The sequence below is a fragment of the Triturus cristatus genome, chromosome 9 (genome assembly GCF_964204655.1).
Source record: "Triturus cristatus chromosome 9, aTriCri1.1, whole genome shotgun sequence".
Classification (NCBI taxonomy): Eukaryota; Metazoa; Chordata; class Amphibia; order Caudata; family Salamandridae; genus Triturus; species Triturus cristatus.
Window position 1 is genome coordinate 802,520,561 of NC_140592.1, and position 17,879 is coordinate 802,538,439.

General features: G+C 44.2%; 1 protein-coding gene across 1 annotated transcript in view; it reads left to right on the forward strand.

Moving 5' to 3' along the window:
• LOC146798868 (nesprin-2-like) overlaps nt 1-17,879 on the forward strand; it is a 1,144,883-nt gene that overhangs the window by 86,308 nt on the left and 1,040,696 nt on the right. Inside the window, exon 3 of the mRNA XM_085627789.1 lies at nt 11,378-11,439. Coding sequence (XP_085483915.1) covers nt 11,378-11,439 — 62 coding nt within the window. The remainder of the gene's footprint in view (nt 1-11,377; nt 11,440-17,879) is intronic.

The following is a 17,879-nucleotide window of genomic DNA, read 5'->3' on the forward strand; positions in this document are numbered from 1 at the left end:
AAGAATGTGCCTTGCAATCTACTTCATTTGATGACTTAAACAAACATTTTTGCACTTAGCAATGAAGTTCAGAGTTGGGATAGCCTTGCAGTGTCTGCAATTATGATTGTGGTCTTTGTAACAAAAGCACCTTCTTGTACCACCCACCGGAACTGTGCAAAAACACCAATGACAACAACAGAAAAAAACATCAAACACGGCTGAATAGACAAGGGAAGGCCATTATTGTATTTAATAAAGCTAATCAAAAACTCCTGTCCCAAATCCAAGTGGTAGGACTGGCTTTCTTGAGTAGTCAATTTCCCTTCAATAATGTACTATAGCGGTGCTTAGACTGTGTCTGTTCCTTGTTACATAGGCTCTGGTTACTAATGATCCCTACTCTGCCAATTCTGCAGATCCACACTGTGCCTCAGGTTAAAGAAAAGAGCATTGTTGAAAGGGGGGCACTGAGACACACACCACAATGCAAAGAGGACAAGGGGGTTCACTCCAAGTGTCTTCTCTATCTCCCTGAGGTGTTCTGAATGACCGCTTCAAAACACAAGGTGGTTCGGACTCAAAAATACCTTGCAAACTTATGAGCACTCCTCAGCTGGTGTGACCTTTCCAGTTGGAAGAGTTGGAAAAGTTACGATAAATATTGGAAAAGAGGAGAGTCGTTTTCCATTATGACCATGCACCGCTCTCATGCTGCCAATTTAGCAGCATCATCTTATATCACCACAGCTGGCTACAAATGTTCCGGGGTTTTGCATACACACCCAGTCTGACAAAAAAAGTATTATTCTGCAGTGAAGTTGGCTTACTGATTCATTGCGGTTTGAGTGATCACAAGTCATTTTCAAACCTGAAACATAAATCTTGAAGGGAATAACTTGTATTATTCCCAACACAACACACAATGGCAGAATACCGCACAACATGTGACCTAAAACAAAACATATGGCAAATGGTTACAAGAAAGTAGCAATTTCCATATACTGCATAGGAAAAGGTGGACCCGTGCATTTAAAGGTGTTACTCAAAGGTGTGTGTCCGGCCTTCTCTCATGGGAGGACAAATCTTATTGTGGAAATGTGTGATGACACTATGTCACAATGTGAACTGACATTATGGCGGGCAAATGCAGCGCTCAATACACATTGGCACTTTAGTCAGAGAGAGGGACCGGGATGTTACAGCCAGAGCTGCCGCATGAATGCCAATTCACCAAAATGTCAGGGGTAGCAAAAGTGACACCACATGCCTATTGACCTTCAATTTCACCCACACACCCACACATGCTTACACATATACACACATTCACACCTACGCTCTTTCTCTCTCATGTAAACACACACTCACCATGCACACAACATACATTTTAAAGCATTTTTTTTAGTTACCTCAGCTTCTTAGAAAGGTCATATTCCAGCAAATTATACTTTTATTACACTAATAGCGAATAATTAAACATTATTCACTATTAGTGTATTTTGTTAGTAATAAAAACATTTGAGAAAAAACAAAGAGAGTGGAGGCCCAACCAACGAGCTGCCACTGTGTTTCTGGCACTGATTTCGACACCTCTGAGTCCAGGGGGTTCCAAAGGCAGTGGCACGAGTCGCAAGGGTCAAGCCAGGGGTCACAGCTGTAACACCTGGTGACCCTTAAATGACGTCTCTGAGCTGCCGACTCTGGAAGTGGGGAGGCAGGCTTCGAGTCTCAACTTTCGCTCAACATCCTGTGATTCTGGGCAAATTACTTAATCGACACATGCCTAAAAAATGAACGTGACCTTGTGCAATGCAACTGGCACTCATGTAAAGTGCACCAACAGCTTTGGGTCGCAATCTCACAACTGTAATTGTTGCAGTGGAGTAACATTGGCCCTAAAGGAGGCAAGCAAAATGGGCCCTGTTTCCTTGGGTTAGTTAGTACAGCGCAGACATAGTTGGGATGCAGTGGGTTACTCAAACCCCCTGACTCCGGTGCCACTGCACTTACTACTCCATTGGTAGCCATGCCTCTAGACTTTAAACTTAAAATGTGTCCGTTTTTATTACTTTATGTACTGCTGTGGACATTGTTACATTTAACACAGATGAGAGCGCAGTGATCTGGGTTGGCCCACTTGCATAACCAGCTTTTTGTTACATTTGTATCAGTGCACAGAGCCTTTCACTTGCCTAAGCATGGCAACATGGTATCATTCATAAAGTAGAAAACCAACACGGAAGCCACTGTCTCCTGAACAGCGCGCGCACACAGATAGACTCTCGTGCACAGAATAGTTCACAAAAACTGAATGGGAGGTGTGCAACGCTTCGTTTTCCGTGTCATTTAGGTTTTTTTATGGTCTGGAGTTTCCTACCCCGCCTCATTTCGGAATGCACCTTCCTCACCCCGTGGCTTCAATATCTATTCTTCCAGTTCGCCACGCCTGCTTGCACAGATTAGTCAAAGGTTTACACCCCGCCCTGGAATGAGGCTGCATACACGTGCTGTAGGGCTTTGAAGTGCCCAAGGGCTGTTGCTTCTTGCCTGTCATTAAGATGGCGGCAACCTGTGTGCTTTATTTACAAGATTGCAGCGCATCAGCGGTAGACGTGCATTAAAACAAGTATGGGCACTTTGATCTTGAGTGCAATGGGGGCGGAGTCAGTGAGCCTGGGGGCGGGATCAAAGATTATGTAACTATTTGTTGGTCTTTCCCCTACAGGTTACTTACTGTATATAAAATAATGCATACCTTAAAAGAAAAAATAAATGCAAGTTAATCTCATCAGTGAGAAATACACTAATCTTTGAGATGAACCCTCTATTGGTTAATGTGATGACTGCACTTCTCTGTAAATGTAATTGTGTCTGTAGCTGAGTGCCACAGAATTGAACACAGGTTCATGAAGTGGGGAGTAGTGACCTCTGTGGTTTTCGTATTGTGAGGTCCTAGACTGTGAGAAAAGCCCAATGAACATGTGAATCATTATTTTAAAATTGCATTACATACAGTACAATATAGGCTGCCTCGAAATGTGCAAAACGATTTTTTATAACGGTTATTTGAATGATGCACTCCGCAGCTCGGTTGGTCACCTCAAAATTTCTCTAAAAAACATAAATGTTTATCATCATGAAGTTTCAAGTGACTCTGTCAATTAAAGCCTATACCTGATTTCAGACAGCCTTTACATTTGCAGATTTACCAATTGCACACATATACGTTTCTTTCAGCAGCAGGCATCAGGTGAGAGGGCCTGTTTCTCGTTTAGCGTGTTCCTCCCTTAGCCTCACAGCACTGGAGACTCCCTCCCTCCCACTGCAGCTGAGGCTTCTCAAATGTCGTAATTAACTGGCCCGGGGCAGTTGTCTTTTACCATAAAGTAGGGGAACTGATTTAGTCAAAATAAAGAAGTATCGGCACGTCGTTCCCCTCAGATCCCACCCACTTCGACCACTTGCACCTGAGCAGTGTATTAGGTGACGTCATGGCTTAGTTTTCAGTGTAGCTAATTTAGGTTAGCGAGGGATTATTCAACAATCACTGAAAACAAATGAGTACCTGCTAGTAGTCGGCATAAGCAACGATGGCTATTGATAATGCATTGTATTATATTTTCACATTTATAAAGGGCTGTATACCCTGGCCTACATCAGGCTCCCGAGTGCCACATCGGACTGCATGAGTGATAGGATGCTGGCTAGGGCTGGACTGGTGTTTTATCTCATCAAGCATTTCCCTGGTAGCTGAAGTCTTTAAGGCTGTTTTTAAGTCCTGGACTGCTGCTGTTGTCTCTGTCACTTCATTACAAAAGTGACAGTGGGTGGCATAAGCAAAGAGAGAGGAGAGGAAGAGAAAAGATGGAGGGAGATCAGAGAGAGAGGGAGTAGGGAGAGGAGAGAGACAGGCCATGGATTGAATGAGACTGAATATGGAAGACGTGATGGGGTCTGGTTTGAAATTTTTGCCAGGGCTGCTTTTGTTTCTCAGTCCGGCCCTGGTGTTAGTATAGCATGCATGGGAGATGTTGGGTGAGGTGGACGAGGTTTAGAGGCATCCTTCAAACAGGGTGCAGCGAACATTGCTGAGCATAAGCAAGAAGTGAAGACAGATGTAGCCGCTTGTGCCTCCCCATTTTTAGGTGTGGTCAGTATCCTATAGTTGAGGTGACCATGTACTGATTGGCGTGTAGATCAGTGGAGTCCACCAAGCTGTATGCTCTACGGAGTCCACCCAGAAGCGACAGAGACCCAACCCACAGCATGCACCAGGAAACACCCAAGGTATATACTATGCATTGTCCACCCAGAAGCAACAAGGCCAAACACCAGTTTGCATTTTTAAGAGAATGTACAGTGTTGGTCGACCTACAAGCGGCAGAGTTCCAGTCCCCAGTGTACACTCTTAAGCAACCAGGGTACGTACTGTGTGGGATCCGCCAGGAAGTGAGAGCAGTGGTGGACTAGTACGTACAAGCAGCTATTGAAGATGTGTTCATATCAGCCAACCTAGTTTACCAAATCAACTTAGTGAGTATCTCTGACTGTCTCTGGCTTTGGGGGGACAAATTACGTACATGTTTACAAGAACATTGTGCATCTTCACTCAGGGTTCTTTGTTAAGGTGGATAGCTGATGATTACACCTCTCAGATCACTCAGCCTACCAGGAGTTTTCCATGTGTCCCATATGATCTCTCCAGCCCTGAGTGAGAGGCCAAACCTCCCTGGAGTCACTATTAAACAATCAAGATATATAAGTACAGTACATCATGCTAGGAGTCTAACAGGAACAGTGATTGCATAGCCCAAGGAGGCACTCCGGGGCACCATTGTATACCATTGTATATGAATTTCTACGTGTCCACTGAAGTGGCGGCAGTGGGGCTCCCAGTAATTGGTCTAAGAAGAGTACCAGGCTAGTCTACATGAGACCGTGATCCTGTGGGAAGAATGTGGCTAGCTTTGGGAGGAAGAGGCGGACTGGCATGGTCAACGATTGGCAAAGAACCAGAGTTTAGAGATCCGTAGGAGCCGCGGCCCCGACGTGTCCAGTTCCGTCATGAAAATAAGACGTTGTCCGCATATAGTGCGTTTCTGTCAGATACCTCCGGGGACCACTCAAAACCTCGGACCTGTGCATCCACCCGTACCCACGCCGCCAATGGCTCCATAGCTAATGCAAACAGGTACGGGGACAGGGGGTATCACTGCCGTGTACCCCGCTGAATCGGAAAAATAGCAGATGCTGCCCCCACCACCCGTACCGTCGCTGTCAAGTCCGTGTATAGGAGCATAAGATAGGAAAGGAAGCGCGGGCCCAGGTTAAGTCTACGCAGTAATGCAAATAGGAATACCCAGCTTAGAGAATCGAACGCCCTGTCCATATCTGCTAACAGGAGCGCCGCCTGTTTCCCTGTTTGTCGAACTGCCGCCACCGCTACTTGTGCCCGCCGTATGTTGTGTCTGGTGGCTCTCCCGGGCATGAACCCAGCCTGATCAGGGTGTATAAGAGCCGATATGTGTGGCAGAAGGCGATTAGCCAATGCCTTTGCCAGGATCTTAGCCTCCGCGTTGAGGAGGGAGATGGGGCGGTACGAGGCCCGTTGATCCGGGGGCCGACTTGGTTTAAGAAACACTACCACCTCTGCGTGCCTCCAATCTGGGGACAGCATACCCTTCTCTCTGGCCTCCTCCACCACCGCCCGATAATATGGGGCCAGTTGCACATTATAGCGGTTGAAGAATTCACTCGGGAACCCATTAGGCCCCGGCGCTTTCCCAGGGTTTAGCTCTCCCAAGGCCGTGCCGAGCTCCTCCTTCATTAATGGAAGTTCCAAGCGGTCTCGCACATCATTAGACACCGCTTTAGGCGGCAGATCCACTAAGAATTTATCTACGGTGGCCGCTTATAGGCATTCCCGAGTGGAATAGAGGTCTGCATAATAGGCGGCAAAACAGTCGGCTATAAGTAGTGGATCCGTAATCAGTACCCCTCCGTCATCCAATAGGCCCGGGAGGGCCTGAGCGTGGAAGATGCCCTGGCAAAGCCTGTGAATCATCTTTCCGGACTTGTCCCCCCACTGATATACTCTGCTATGCGTCGCCAGCCATGTCTGACGGGCTTCGTCCATTAGAATGGCTGCACAGGACTGTTGGGCCTGGAGCAATTACCTCACCAGCTGCCCTCCCCCTTCCTCCCGGGCCTGGCGTTCGAGTGCCTCAACGGAGGCCTCCGCTCGTGTCAACTCCTCTCTGCGCCTACGACGTGCCGCTGAACACCAAGATATATCCACCCCTCGTAGCACGGGCTTCATGGCTTCCCACAAGGACCCAACACTGGACACCGACCCCTCGTTTGAGGTGAAGTATTGAGCAATTGCCTCCCTCATGTGCGTACTATAGCCAGCATTCTGCAAGTGCCATGGCGAGAGGCGCCACCGAAAAGGCTGTCGCCCCCGGCCCATAGACAATTCGAGGGACACCGGGGAGTGATCGGAGAGGCCACGGGGCAGGATCTCTGCCAAAACCACTCTATCAGCCCTTGCCCGGGGAATGAATATGTAGTCAAGCCTGGAAAAGGTGTTGTGGACCGCTGAAAGATATGTGTACCCCCGCTCATTTCCGTGAGCCCGCCGCCAGACATCAATCCAGTCCAGCCTATCCACTAGGGAACTTAGTTTCGTGGGACCTCCCCTCCTCGGACCATCCTCCCCCCAACTCCTATCCCTGGCTAAATCCATAACATCGTTCCAGTCCCCACCAATTACCGAGAGCACGTCCGGCATATCCGCCCAAAGGGCCAGTATCTTCTCAACTAAAGACCACTGCAGGGGGGGCATACCCACAACCTAACACCACAGGGGCCTCCCCAATCGTGCCCCGGATAAACAGTGCCTTGAGGGTCAATCCACTGCTGCGCATGTATATATGGGATCCTACGATGAACCAAAATCGCCACCCCTCTGGAGCCCCTCGCAAATCCTGCATGAAAGATTTGATGATACCCATAACACTGCAGACAGGGGGTCTTCGTGCCCATGAGGTGCGTTTCCTGCAGCATAAGTATATCTGCCAGAGCCCTCTTGGCCTGATGCAATATTGCTCCCCGCTTAAGTTTGTCCAAGGCCACTCTCACGTTCCAACTTATAATACGGAGAGTGTCTGGGATCCCCTGACCTCTTATCGACGTGCTAGCCATAGGAAATGGACCCCACCCACCTCACCAACGGGGGACTACGGCTGCACGTATGGGCAATGTTAAGAACCCACAATGGAAGTGCGACGCAGAACATAATACAACTCCCACCCAACAAACCCCCCACCCCATACCTCAATAACGCTGAAGCATCTGTCGCGCAGTTTTTAATTATTGATGTAATTATATGTACAGACCTTTTATATTTTTACTCAGGGCTTTAGGTGGAATGAAAAAACAGTGTGTGTGTGGAGAGAAGGGTGAGTCTCTCCAGGAGGCATGGCTCTTATAATTAAGGGCGTGGCTTATAAACTGGTAGGCTAAACATCTGTGCTTAGCCAGACTGTATTTTGCTGCTTATGTCATTGCATCTAGATATATAATACAACAAGTAACAATACACCTACAACAAGCCACAACTATTGACTTTTTCAGTGGTTGTTGGTTGCCTAAGATTAATAAGCAACAACTATGGTTTCGAAAAGGCATTTCCATTTACAATGCTAATAGCTTAAACTTTTGCAAATGCTGGACATATTGCATTGCAAATGCTTTTGAAATAATGCCCCTATTCACGTAGTACTTAGCGTGAAAGAGGTGGACAATGGGTGTTGCAGTGGGCGTTCTGCCACAACACCCATTGTTTTTTGGCTCTGCCCCCAATTTACAAGGCTGGCATAAATATGAGGCTGTGCTAAAAATAACACCAGGGCAAACCTGGTCTTAAACTGGCGTAACAAGGGGAAATAATTAATTTCTCCTAGTTTTTGCTGTTTCTTTGTGTGGTGCATTTTACTGCACACATAGAAAGAGGGTATCTCCATTAGTGATTGTTCATGTGCAGGAAGGTGTCCCATCCTGCACTTCAACAATCATTGGATAATGACGAGTTGCAACTTCTATGTGTGCTGCATTCTGCAGCACACATAGAAGTTACAATTCACCATTAGTCATTGTTCATGTGCTGGAAGGGACACCTTCCTGCACATGAAAAATCATTCCCTGCAATGCAGACACCCTTGTACTATGGTGGAAGGGTGCTTGCGATGGCACTAGGCAGCTAAATTTAGCGCCAGCGCTAGACGAAACGCAGTGTTGCGCCGTATTATTGTAAATACGGCATATCCCCCCGTTTTCAGAATGTTTGGAGTGCGGCGTTAGCAAGTGTGGCGTAACACCATGCTCTGCCATTCTGTTGTGAATATGCCCCTCAGTTTCTGGAGTTGGAGAAAATAAGTACGACAATTGGGAAAATAAAATCTGCTAGATTAACTGAACTTTAAAAGCTTATCAATTTATGTTTCCTATGGGCAAAGACACTCATCTGTTTTTTGTGGTCATATCTGAGCCACAGTAACCAAATGGCCCTGTGCCATCGTGAAATATGGAGCCACTCCAGTTTTTCTAATCTACATTGTATTATGGGAATTGTAAGTTTTAACTTTGAATTTATGGGATGAGATATCTCAAGATTAGTACTTTAGGAAAGAAGGACTGACTGAAGGTGTCACACATAAAATGGGGCCACTTGTCAGCAAAGAAAGGTTGCCTGACATTAAATCAGTTACCACTAATCCTCGAAAGGGGTACAGGAGGACTGTGGGCTGATGTTTCCAGAGCGCACACCATTCTCACTTTAGTTGTCATCCACACACAACTAGGCTAAGAGAAATTAATTGATGCAAAGTGACTCCGTGTCATCTGTGATAGCTTCAGCCAGTCCTGTTTCTTTAGCCAAGAGTTCTATTTTTGGAACTCTAAGCCCTTCCGTACATTGTTCAAAACAAAATTACATGTCCCCGAGTGCAGCATGTTTGCTAAAAAGCCTTGCACTGGTTTCCAGTATGGCACACAAGATGGAACTTCTTGGCAGCTAGGCCAGTGCTTTTGAAGGAAAAGTTATGACGGATCAAGCCAACTACTGTGTCAGGAGCACTGTGTTTTTATTGCTAACTGAAGGTGCCTTACTAAATGTGCTGCTTTGTCGGGAAACAGCCTTTACCACAAAGCATTTTCTACGCGATACGTTTACAACGGTACACTTACCTCGTAAACGTCTTTACAACGCGTATTGCTTCAACGACGTCTTTAGCATGCAAGCAACGTCATCACGGAAAAACGTCTTCCTGGTCGGAAAAAAAAGCGTCAGTCCTTCGTTAGTGTCGGCGAAGACCTAAGAAAAAGGAAAAAAAAGAAGAAAGGGGGCTTGGGGGGGGTCTCCCCCCCAAAAACGAAAAAGCGGGGTAAAGGCAAGATCGAGGTAAGGGCAATGCGAAGAAAAAACATTTCGTTGTAACGCATGCATGGTAAAGGCATGCGTTGCAACGGAATGCGTAGTAACGACATATATTCGCTTTGTCTAGGTGTTACCCTAACCTTTGTTGGTGTCTTCAGAACTTGCGGCACACATGGAGACTGGTCTGCATTTGAGAATGGCTTCCCTCCGGAAAAAATGACCTTGACTACTTTACCGTTTGAAAAGAACAATATGGATTATTATTAATGTAATCGTTGTGCATCTTTCAAAGTAAGCACCACCTAATAAGGTCAACCTCAATTACTTGGCTGCTAAATCTCACTATGCTGTATATTTTCAAACACGTATTGCATTCTGGGAATCGTTGTTCTGCTTAACATTGTAGGTATAGGCTCAAAAATCCCAAAATGTAAAGTGCTGTGGCCTAATGAGTCAGGACTGGCCGTAAGTGTCACGTATGACTTGGCGCCAATTGGCAGCAATGCCACTGAAAAGCTTCAATGAATGCAAGATGTTATGATGTCTGGGATTGAGATCCTCGAAAATGTACCTCTATTAATTTCTTAAATTAAAGAAGACTTTATTCAAAATTGTTCAATATTTATTGGTAAAATGAAGACCGAAGAAAGAAATGAAAAATGCAAGGACTGCATCAACCACAATGCTAAAGGGCCTTACGGATGGGAAAGAACACACCTGGAATGGGTTCAGGGCTGCTTTTGCCACAATCAGTCTTGAGGAATATTCACGAAAATCATTTTTTCGCACTGATATCCATAGATGTTTCCATCAAAACTGATTACTTTTCCCCAGAACCATTTCACCTGATGTGCACTGGTGAAACTGGTGTCTGAATAAAATCGCAGGGTTGCATGTTTTACCACAAAACACGTAATCCTGATGTGGCTGTTAAGTACTATTAGCGGACTGATTGTTACATATACAAAACTCACAAAGAGCACTGTAATATTGATCAAAAACTATTAAAAGAAAAACTTGTATCAAAATGCCTACCTCAAAATGGACACTAATCGTCAGAAGGGGTTTCTACCTTGCTCATTGGTAGCAATTGACTTTCTTCAAATCTGTGAAAAATGAACTTTTGCTTCAGTATTGACAGAGAGTTGCTGCAATCCTACCTGCTTACCTACCCAGTGCAGTAATAGACTAATCAAGTTTGGTATGAGCCTTTCAGTGTAAAAGATTTAATATATTTGGCAGACCATGAACTCTAGCTTAGTCCACTTATAGCATCCAGTATCCACATGCCATTTATATGTATTAAGCAGTAGCGGCTCCTGGAGGGAGTGCTGCGGGGTGGTGGGGCGGGGGAGGGGCAGGGTGGGGGATAGTAAACTAAGGAATACGGCCGAACCGAGGTAAGTACATAAATAAATAAATAAAATGAATTACATTGCGCACGCTGCATCGCCATTTGGCGTTGTAGTGTGTGCAATGGAATTCGTTTTATATATTTATGTACTTACCTCGGTTCGGCCGTATGACGTAGTTTGCTACCCCCCACCCTGCCCCTCAACCGCCCCACCGCCCCGCAGCACTCCCTCCAAGGGCTGCAACTGGTATTAAGTGTTGTTTACAAACCAACACATAACTGCAACATTTCAATATATGCTCTTTACACTGGTGAGGAAGAAATTGTCAAAATTATCAGTTTTGATTTTAAATCTATTTATTAAAAATAGAACTGGAACAGTGTTGACATCAATTACTTCATCATACGTTCAAGCTGCATCGGTCTCCAAAAAATGTTTCATGTTCAACAAAAAGCACAAATAAATGAATAAGTAAATACATAGAATTAGGTTCATGTTCAACAAGAACCACAAATAAATGAATAAGTGAATTCATAGAGTTATTCAGCGTTACTTTAAAGATACAGTTTGCTTTACCTGATTCATTATTATTCTTTTTTTTTTGCAGCGGAGCAAGAAATGACTCAGAAGAAAACCTTCACTAACTGGGTTAATTCACAACTGGCCAAGGTAATACTTTACTTATTAAGCATGCGTGTGCTATGTAATGGTAAGAGGTTATGCCTCATTTCTCTATTTCCCTTGCCTTTACATTCCTCCCTTGTACCCATTGACAAAGGGTACAATGAAAGTTGGAAATTAGCTCCCAGAAGAACACTCCTATTTTTTATTCTATTCACAAAGGATCTCAGAAGTACTCCAAACAATTTAAGTCACTCACACAGGTCCCTGTGTGCTCAGATGTGAAACATACACATACACAATTTCACCCATGTGACAATTTCTGTATGATAAAATGTAGCGCAAACATGCATTTGCTACAGTAACCTTTTTCTCTCCATAAATAATGAAGTTGGTTCGCTACCCTGTAAATGCTCATACCTGTGTGTGACAGGAGTAATTTTTGTGAGTACTAGTACCGGCTGCACTGCTGCTCCTCCAGCAAGTCGGGCATTTGTTTCCATGCACCATGTCGTACATGGCAAACAGTGCACGCACCGACAGCGCACCCATAGGGGGGCACAACATGGGCCCGGCCACAATCCACATGGGCTTATTCGTCCTTGGGCCCTTTTCCGCCAACCTTTTCGTGGTGGTGTCCCTGCAAATTTTTTGTGCTTTACCTGCCTTTCTGCCGACCTTTTCATGGCGGTGTTCCTACCATTAAAATGTCGGCTGAAAGGCAGGTCACATTTCACACGATGGTACCCATGCCGGCACCAGCAGCATTGACCGCCGCTGTCCCTACCACTGCGAGAACTCAGATCTTGGAGTTGGTGGCGGTCTGGAGGCGGTCCGGAGGCGGTCTCCCTGCCCACACTGTAATCAGGTGGTCAGACCACCAGGTATGTGGGCGGTTAGACCGCCAAAAAGCGACAGTGGTTCCTAGACCCCTGGAGTCATATTCAGGCCCTAAGTTAGTGTGAAAATTTCACAACACTGGAAGAGTTTGTACATTTGTAGATACTACTTTTTCAGGATACATTTTCACTATTCCTGGTTCAGTGGTTCAGGGTTGTGAATTGATCCTCCCAAATATTTTTTGTGCATCTACATTGAATTTACTGCACACGTTGCTTTGAGATGTGGACCTTTAGTCTGTTGTAATACCTTCACAGAGGCCTCTTTTTGTACCGGAAATTGAAACCACTCCAGTTTCTAAAACATAATTTGAGGTGGGAAAAAGGTGTTGCCTGTTATCACATATGCTTTCATTTGACCAGTGGCGCAGTGGCGTAGCTGCACCTTTTGCAGCCCGTGGCGGTACCTGCATTTGCCACCCCGTGACGGCTGCAGGTAAGAGCGAGGAAGGGTGCTGGTGATTCTTGTGTTTGCCCACCCACATTTTCTGATTTGTATTTGGGGTTGCACTAAGTTGTCATTCGTTACTGGAGTGTTTAGCACATTCCTGAGTCCAAATTACTTTCCACATATTTTCAGTAATGAGAGTCAGGTCATAACATTTTTCATTGATATAGGCCAATTTTGCATGGAGAATTGCTCAAATGAATCTGTGCAGAAAATTTATTTGCTAAGAAAAGAGTTTATGAAATCGTATTTCTATTTTCCTACCCATCTTAACTGTAATGCTTAATTCTACTAAGAACAGAGAAGTGTGCTTTATGCTTAATTCTATTGCTATTCCTACAGCATCAAACCATGAAATCAAATGCCCCTGTGCTCCTTTTCAATCTTTTCTCCCCTGTTCCAAAACAGGATCAATTCCATATACCATTCCGGAGTTTAGTTCTGTCCACATTTTGCTTCTTGAATCTCTGTGCACTTTTTCAAGCAGAGATCTGGAACTAGGACTTTAATCGTCTGCACTGTGTTAGAGCAAGCTCACACTTATTCCTTAATTCCATCTTTCTCCCATTGTGTGGGTTTGAGCTGGAAGTAGGTATTAAAAATTGAGTTATTCTTCAGAATTTGTGCTAACAACTACTGTTACTGGGAGGTCCTGCTGCTTTCTCCTCCAGTTGCCTGCATTGGTTATGCTGCTTTCGAGAACATGAGAAGAATCCTGAATCCTGTTGTTTCTTTTGCAGTGCCCTTCCCTTTTTCCTGTGGCTGTCTTGTGCAGTATTGTGTTTTATCTATTTCTTCCTTGCTTCAAAAATGTCACCTTGTTTCTGCCTTTCCGTTTCTGAATATCCTGAATTTCTGTCTTTTCTCTGAAGGGCTTCATACAACCTATTTCCTGAATTGAAAATGTTCCTATTCTTTTTTGAATCTTTAATTTATTTCTGTAAACAAGCTTTTTAGTTAAAGAAATTATAAGAGAGGGTAGTAGTGTTCCCAAATGGGAAAGAACCTGCACATCAATATATTGGTAAGTGCACAGGGAAAAGTCAACGGCGTGAAACAATAAAGTAGAAAATTGTTATATATTTAGCGGGGTGCTTGGCTAGCTGAAAGCACCCACCACCCAAGAGTGCTTATTAGGCAGATATAGAAAACAACCTGCCAATTAGAAATACAAAACACAAGCTAATACTGCACATCCACAAATCATGTCAGAAGGGCCAGCTGAATGACCAGTAATGGGGACCTTTCATCATTCAAAGTCAAATAAGCATTCTCATACATCAAAAAGTCATATATGACAGTCCAAGATCAAACAAAATGTGATGAAAAGTCCACGTGATGTCAGTAGAAGATGTTCTTTTTATTTCCTAGAGATATCAATATTCAAGATAGAGCACAGCCAACACGTGTTTCGTCAGTACTTGTCAGTACTACAGACTTTCTCAAGGCTGTAAACATAAACATATTTATCATCAATAAAATCCATAGACAAATAAAGTTATTCTTATTACATCCAGCCAAGAAGGCACGTGTTGTGAAACAACAGACTAATATAGTCCCACTAATATCAAGAGACCCGAAGAAAATTAGTGAAGCACCAAACACATTCAGGGAAAGCCACATACCCCAAAACCCAAATAACACATCAAATATTATTAAAAAAAGGAAGTGTGAAAACACAAGGTAGGTGAACACACCAATGAAATAATCCCTATTGTGCGAATGCAAAACTCCATATGTAAAAGGTGAAGATCACCTATGTCAGAGCTGTAGGCCCTATACATCTAGTAACAAGTGAATATTGAACAAAGGAAACAGAGCAACACCATAGCTGCGGATGACACAAGGTAACGTACCTATCGATTGAAAGTATAAATGATGGAGTCCGATGACAAGTTTAGAAAAATAAGTACAAATAAAGTTGAAAGTCCACACCATGTAAATGGCTAAAGTCAGGGTAATCCAGTGGGGAGAAAAAATATAGACAAGACGATGTAGATCAATATTGTCAACAGTCAACAACGTCCCCCATGCTCATATTAGAAAGCACAAGGACCTCTCAAAAGACTTTTATCTAGTCCCACTAATAACCAAAAACTGGTAAAGCAGCAAACCACTAAATAGTGTTGGACTGTATACTGTTCAAGGAATTGTAGAGAGCAGGTGTCACCCCCATACAATGCCCCAAACCCTATCAACATAATGAGGATAAGTGTAAAAGACCAAATTTAATAATCAAGTCGTTGCCCACAAATGAAGAAACTATAACATATAAACAAAGCTTCAGAGTATCCTCAACACATAGTGCTATGCATAAGTAAGTCCACATCACGTGCATCACTTTATACTTATTCACTCACAGCGATCTAATTGTTCTTTAGTCGCCCTCTCGATGCCAGCCCAGTTAACATCAACCATTGATCTTAGACAGGTCTGTAGCTTAATCCCCAAATAAGTTACTTCTGTCATATTTCTTGGGTCGTTACAATTTGGTTGATTTAAACTCAAAATTTGTGTTTTGGATATATTTAATTTATATCCAGAAGCAGTACCGTAATTTAGGGCAAGATTTTCGATTACCTGTATTGCTGCCATAGGGTTCGATGTAACAACCGCTATATCGCTGGCATAGGCAAGCACTCGGCAGGATTCGAGCCCACAAACCATGGAGTCAATTCTCGGAGTACGTTCAAGCATATTTAAAAAAGTGTCTATATATAAAGAAAATAGCAGGGGTGAACAAGGACAGCCCTGACGCGTGCCTCTGGAAATCGAGATCGCGTCTGACTCGTTTCCCGCAATACAGATCTTTGCCGTTGGGTCTTGATACAGCACACAGATGGCATTAATAAAGTCTGGGTTCAGGCCCACATGCAGAAGGGCTGCCCAAAGAAAATCCCATGCCACCCGGTCAAATGCCTTCTCTGCATCGAGAAGGATGAGGCCGAATTCAGCATGTTTAACATTAGCCCAGTCAATCATTGTAAGTACACGATTGATGTGATTAGTGGTCCCCCGACCTGGTATAAATCCGTGTTGTCTGACAGATACCAAGGATATAATAACTTTCGCGAGTCTATCGGCCAACATTTTGGCATATATTTTGCCATCAACATTAACCAACGATATAGGCCGGTAGGAACCTGGAAGAGTTGGAGGTTTATCCTTTTTCCTAAAGATGATTATATTTGCTTCCTTCCAGGAAGGCGGAGGAACACCCTTCTGTGCCTGAAGTATGGTAACAAGTAAATCAGCTTTAATTTCCCTGAAAAATGTCTTGTAAAATTCTAAAGGTATTTTGTCTGGCCCTGCGGCTTTACCAGAGGCTAAATTGTTAATTGCCCCTTCTAATTCATCGATAGTAATGGGCATATCCAAAGTGGCTGCAGTAGTGGGGTCTAGCTTTGCTACGATGTTATCCCGTAAAAGCATCTCCCCATTAATCATATCAGGGGCCTCCCCTGTGTAAAGTTTACTGTAGTAGTCATGGAAAACTTCAAGGGTCTCTTTAGGTGTTTCCCTAGCTATACCCTGTGCATCTATTATTGTGTCAATACGCTGCGCTCTCTCCTTAGTTCGTAGTCTCTGTGCAAGACAATGCCCCACCTTTTCACCATACTCATTGCTAATTTCACGCTTAAGTTTATATTTGGCTGCTATATCCTTACTCCATTGGATTTTGGCCTTACACCTAGCCACCTCCATCTGCAATGGATCTATCATTGTTTTCAAGCTTATCCCATGTACTAAATTTACCTCCGCATTAACCAGATTTGAATACAGTACCTGCATAGCCTGCTTTATCCCTTTTTGTCTATATAGCCCAAAGCTGAGGGTCTCACCCCGTATTCCCGCTTTAAACGAGTCCCAGACCATCCCACAGGGGGCAGAGGTGCGATTAATAATCAGGAATTGCTTTATCCATTCCCTCATGTGGTTTACAAATAGCTCTTCTATCAGCATTTTCCGATCAAAAGTAAAGGTCTTGGGTTTAACATCAATTTTGGCTGCAGGTGTATTCAGTATTAGAGGTCCGTGATCCGAGGTAATTCTTGGTGCTATCGAAATTGATGCCCGGCTTAGCAATTCTGGGGAAAGAATAAAGTAATCTAATCTAACCAGCTTACGATGCGGGTAAGAATAAAATGTGTACCCAGGCTCTGATCCACGGAGTGTCCCCCAGGCATCAACCAGACCGTGATCCAACATCAGATTAGACAGAGCCTTAAATACTCTGGGTTTCCTTCCCCCATATTGCGTTCCATCAGCCCGTAGGCCTTGTGACTCTATATGTATGTTGAGGTCTCCGCATATAATCAAAGGGGTGGGCCATAAGGCCAATTCCACATTTAGTGTATCAAATACTTCTGCGTCATCAAAATTCGACCCATAGATTGAACACACAGTATATATCTGGGCACAAATTATTACTGTTGTGATAGCCCATCTGCCATGTTTATCTGCCATCGTTCTGCCTGTTCCCTGTACTGTGGAATTAGCCAAAATTGCCACCCCCCTATTTGTCGTAGATTGCTGTGTGCATACTAAAACGGAGAGCCCAATCTCAGTTATCAAATGCTTCTTCCCCCAGGGAATATGTGTTTCCTGGATACATAGCAGATCGGGATGTAACATTCGTATTTCAGCAGCGACTCGCTGACGTTTATCACGATTATTGAGACCACACACATTAAACGAGCATATGCGTAAGCCAGTCATTCCACACCTAGTTTCTGTTGCTGCCATAATTGTTCCAAAACCTCAAATACTTTAATCTCCATAAATCATTTTGGTTTATCTCATATCTCGTACTTGTCAGCAAACATTTATACACCTTTAAATTGTATACTATTTGCTTCACTCTATTCCTACCATGAACTTTTTTATACATTTTCTGCCCCCCCCACACCCCGCCCTTGAACCCACCCAAAGTGCCACCCCTCCACCACAAGGCTTCAATCGAAGCCCTGACCCTCCCCCCCCACTCCCTCCCTCCTCCCCCCAAAACAAGGCTTTGGGACACAAGGTCCCGGCGATGGATTGAGATCCGGCTTCCTCACCCAACTCCCGGCTGAAAAGCAGCAATCATAGTAGATACCATTAACTTCTCACATACGCAGATACACAAAAAGCCATGCTGC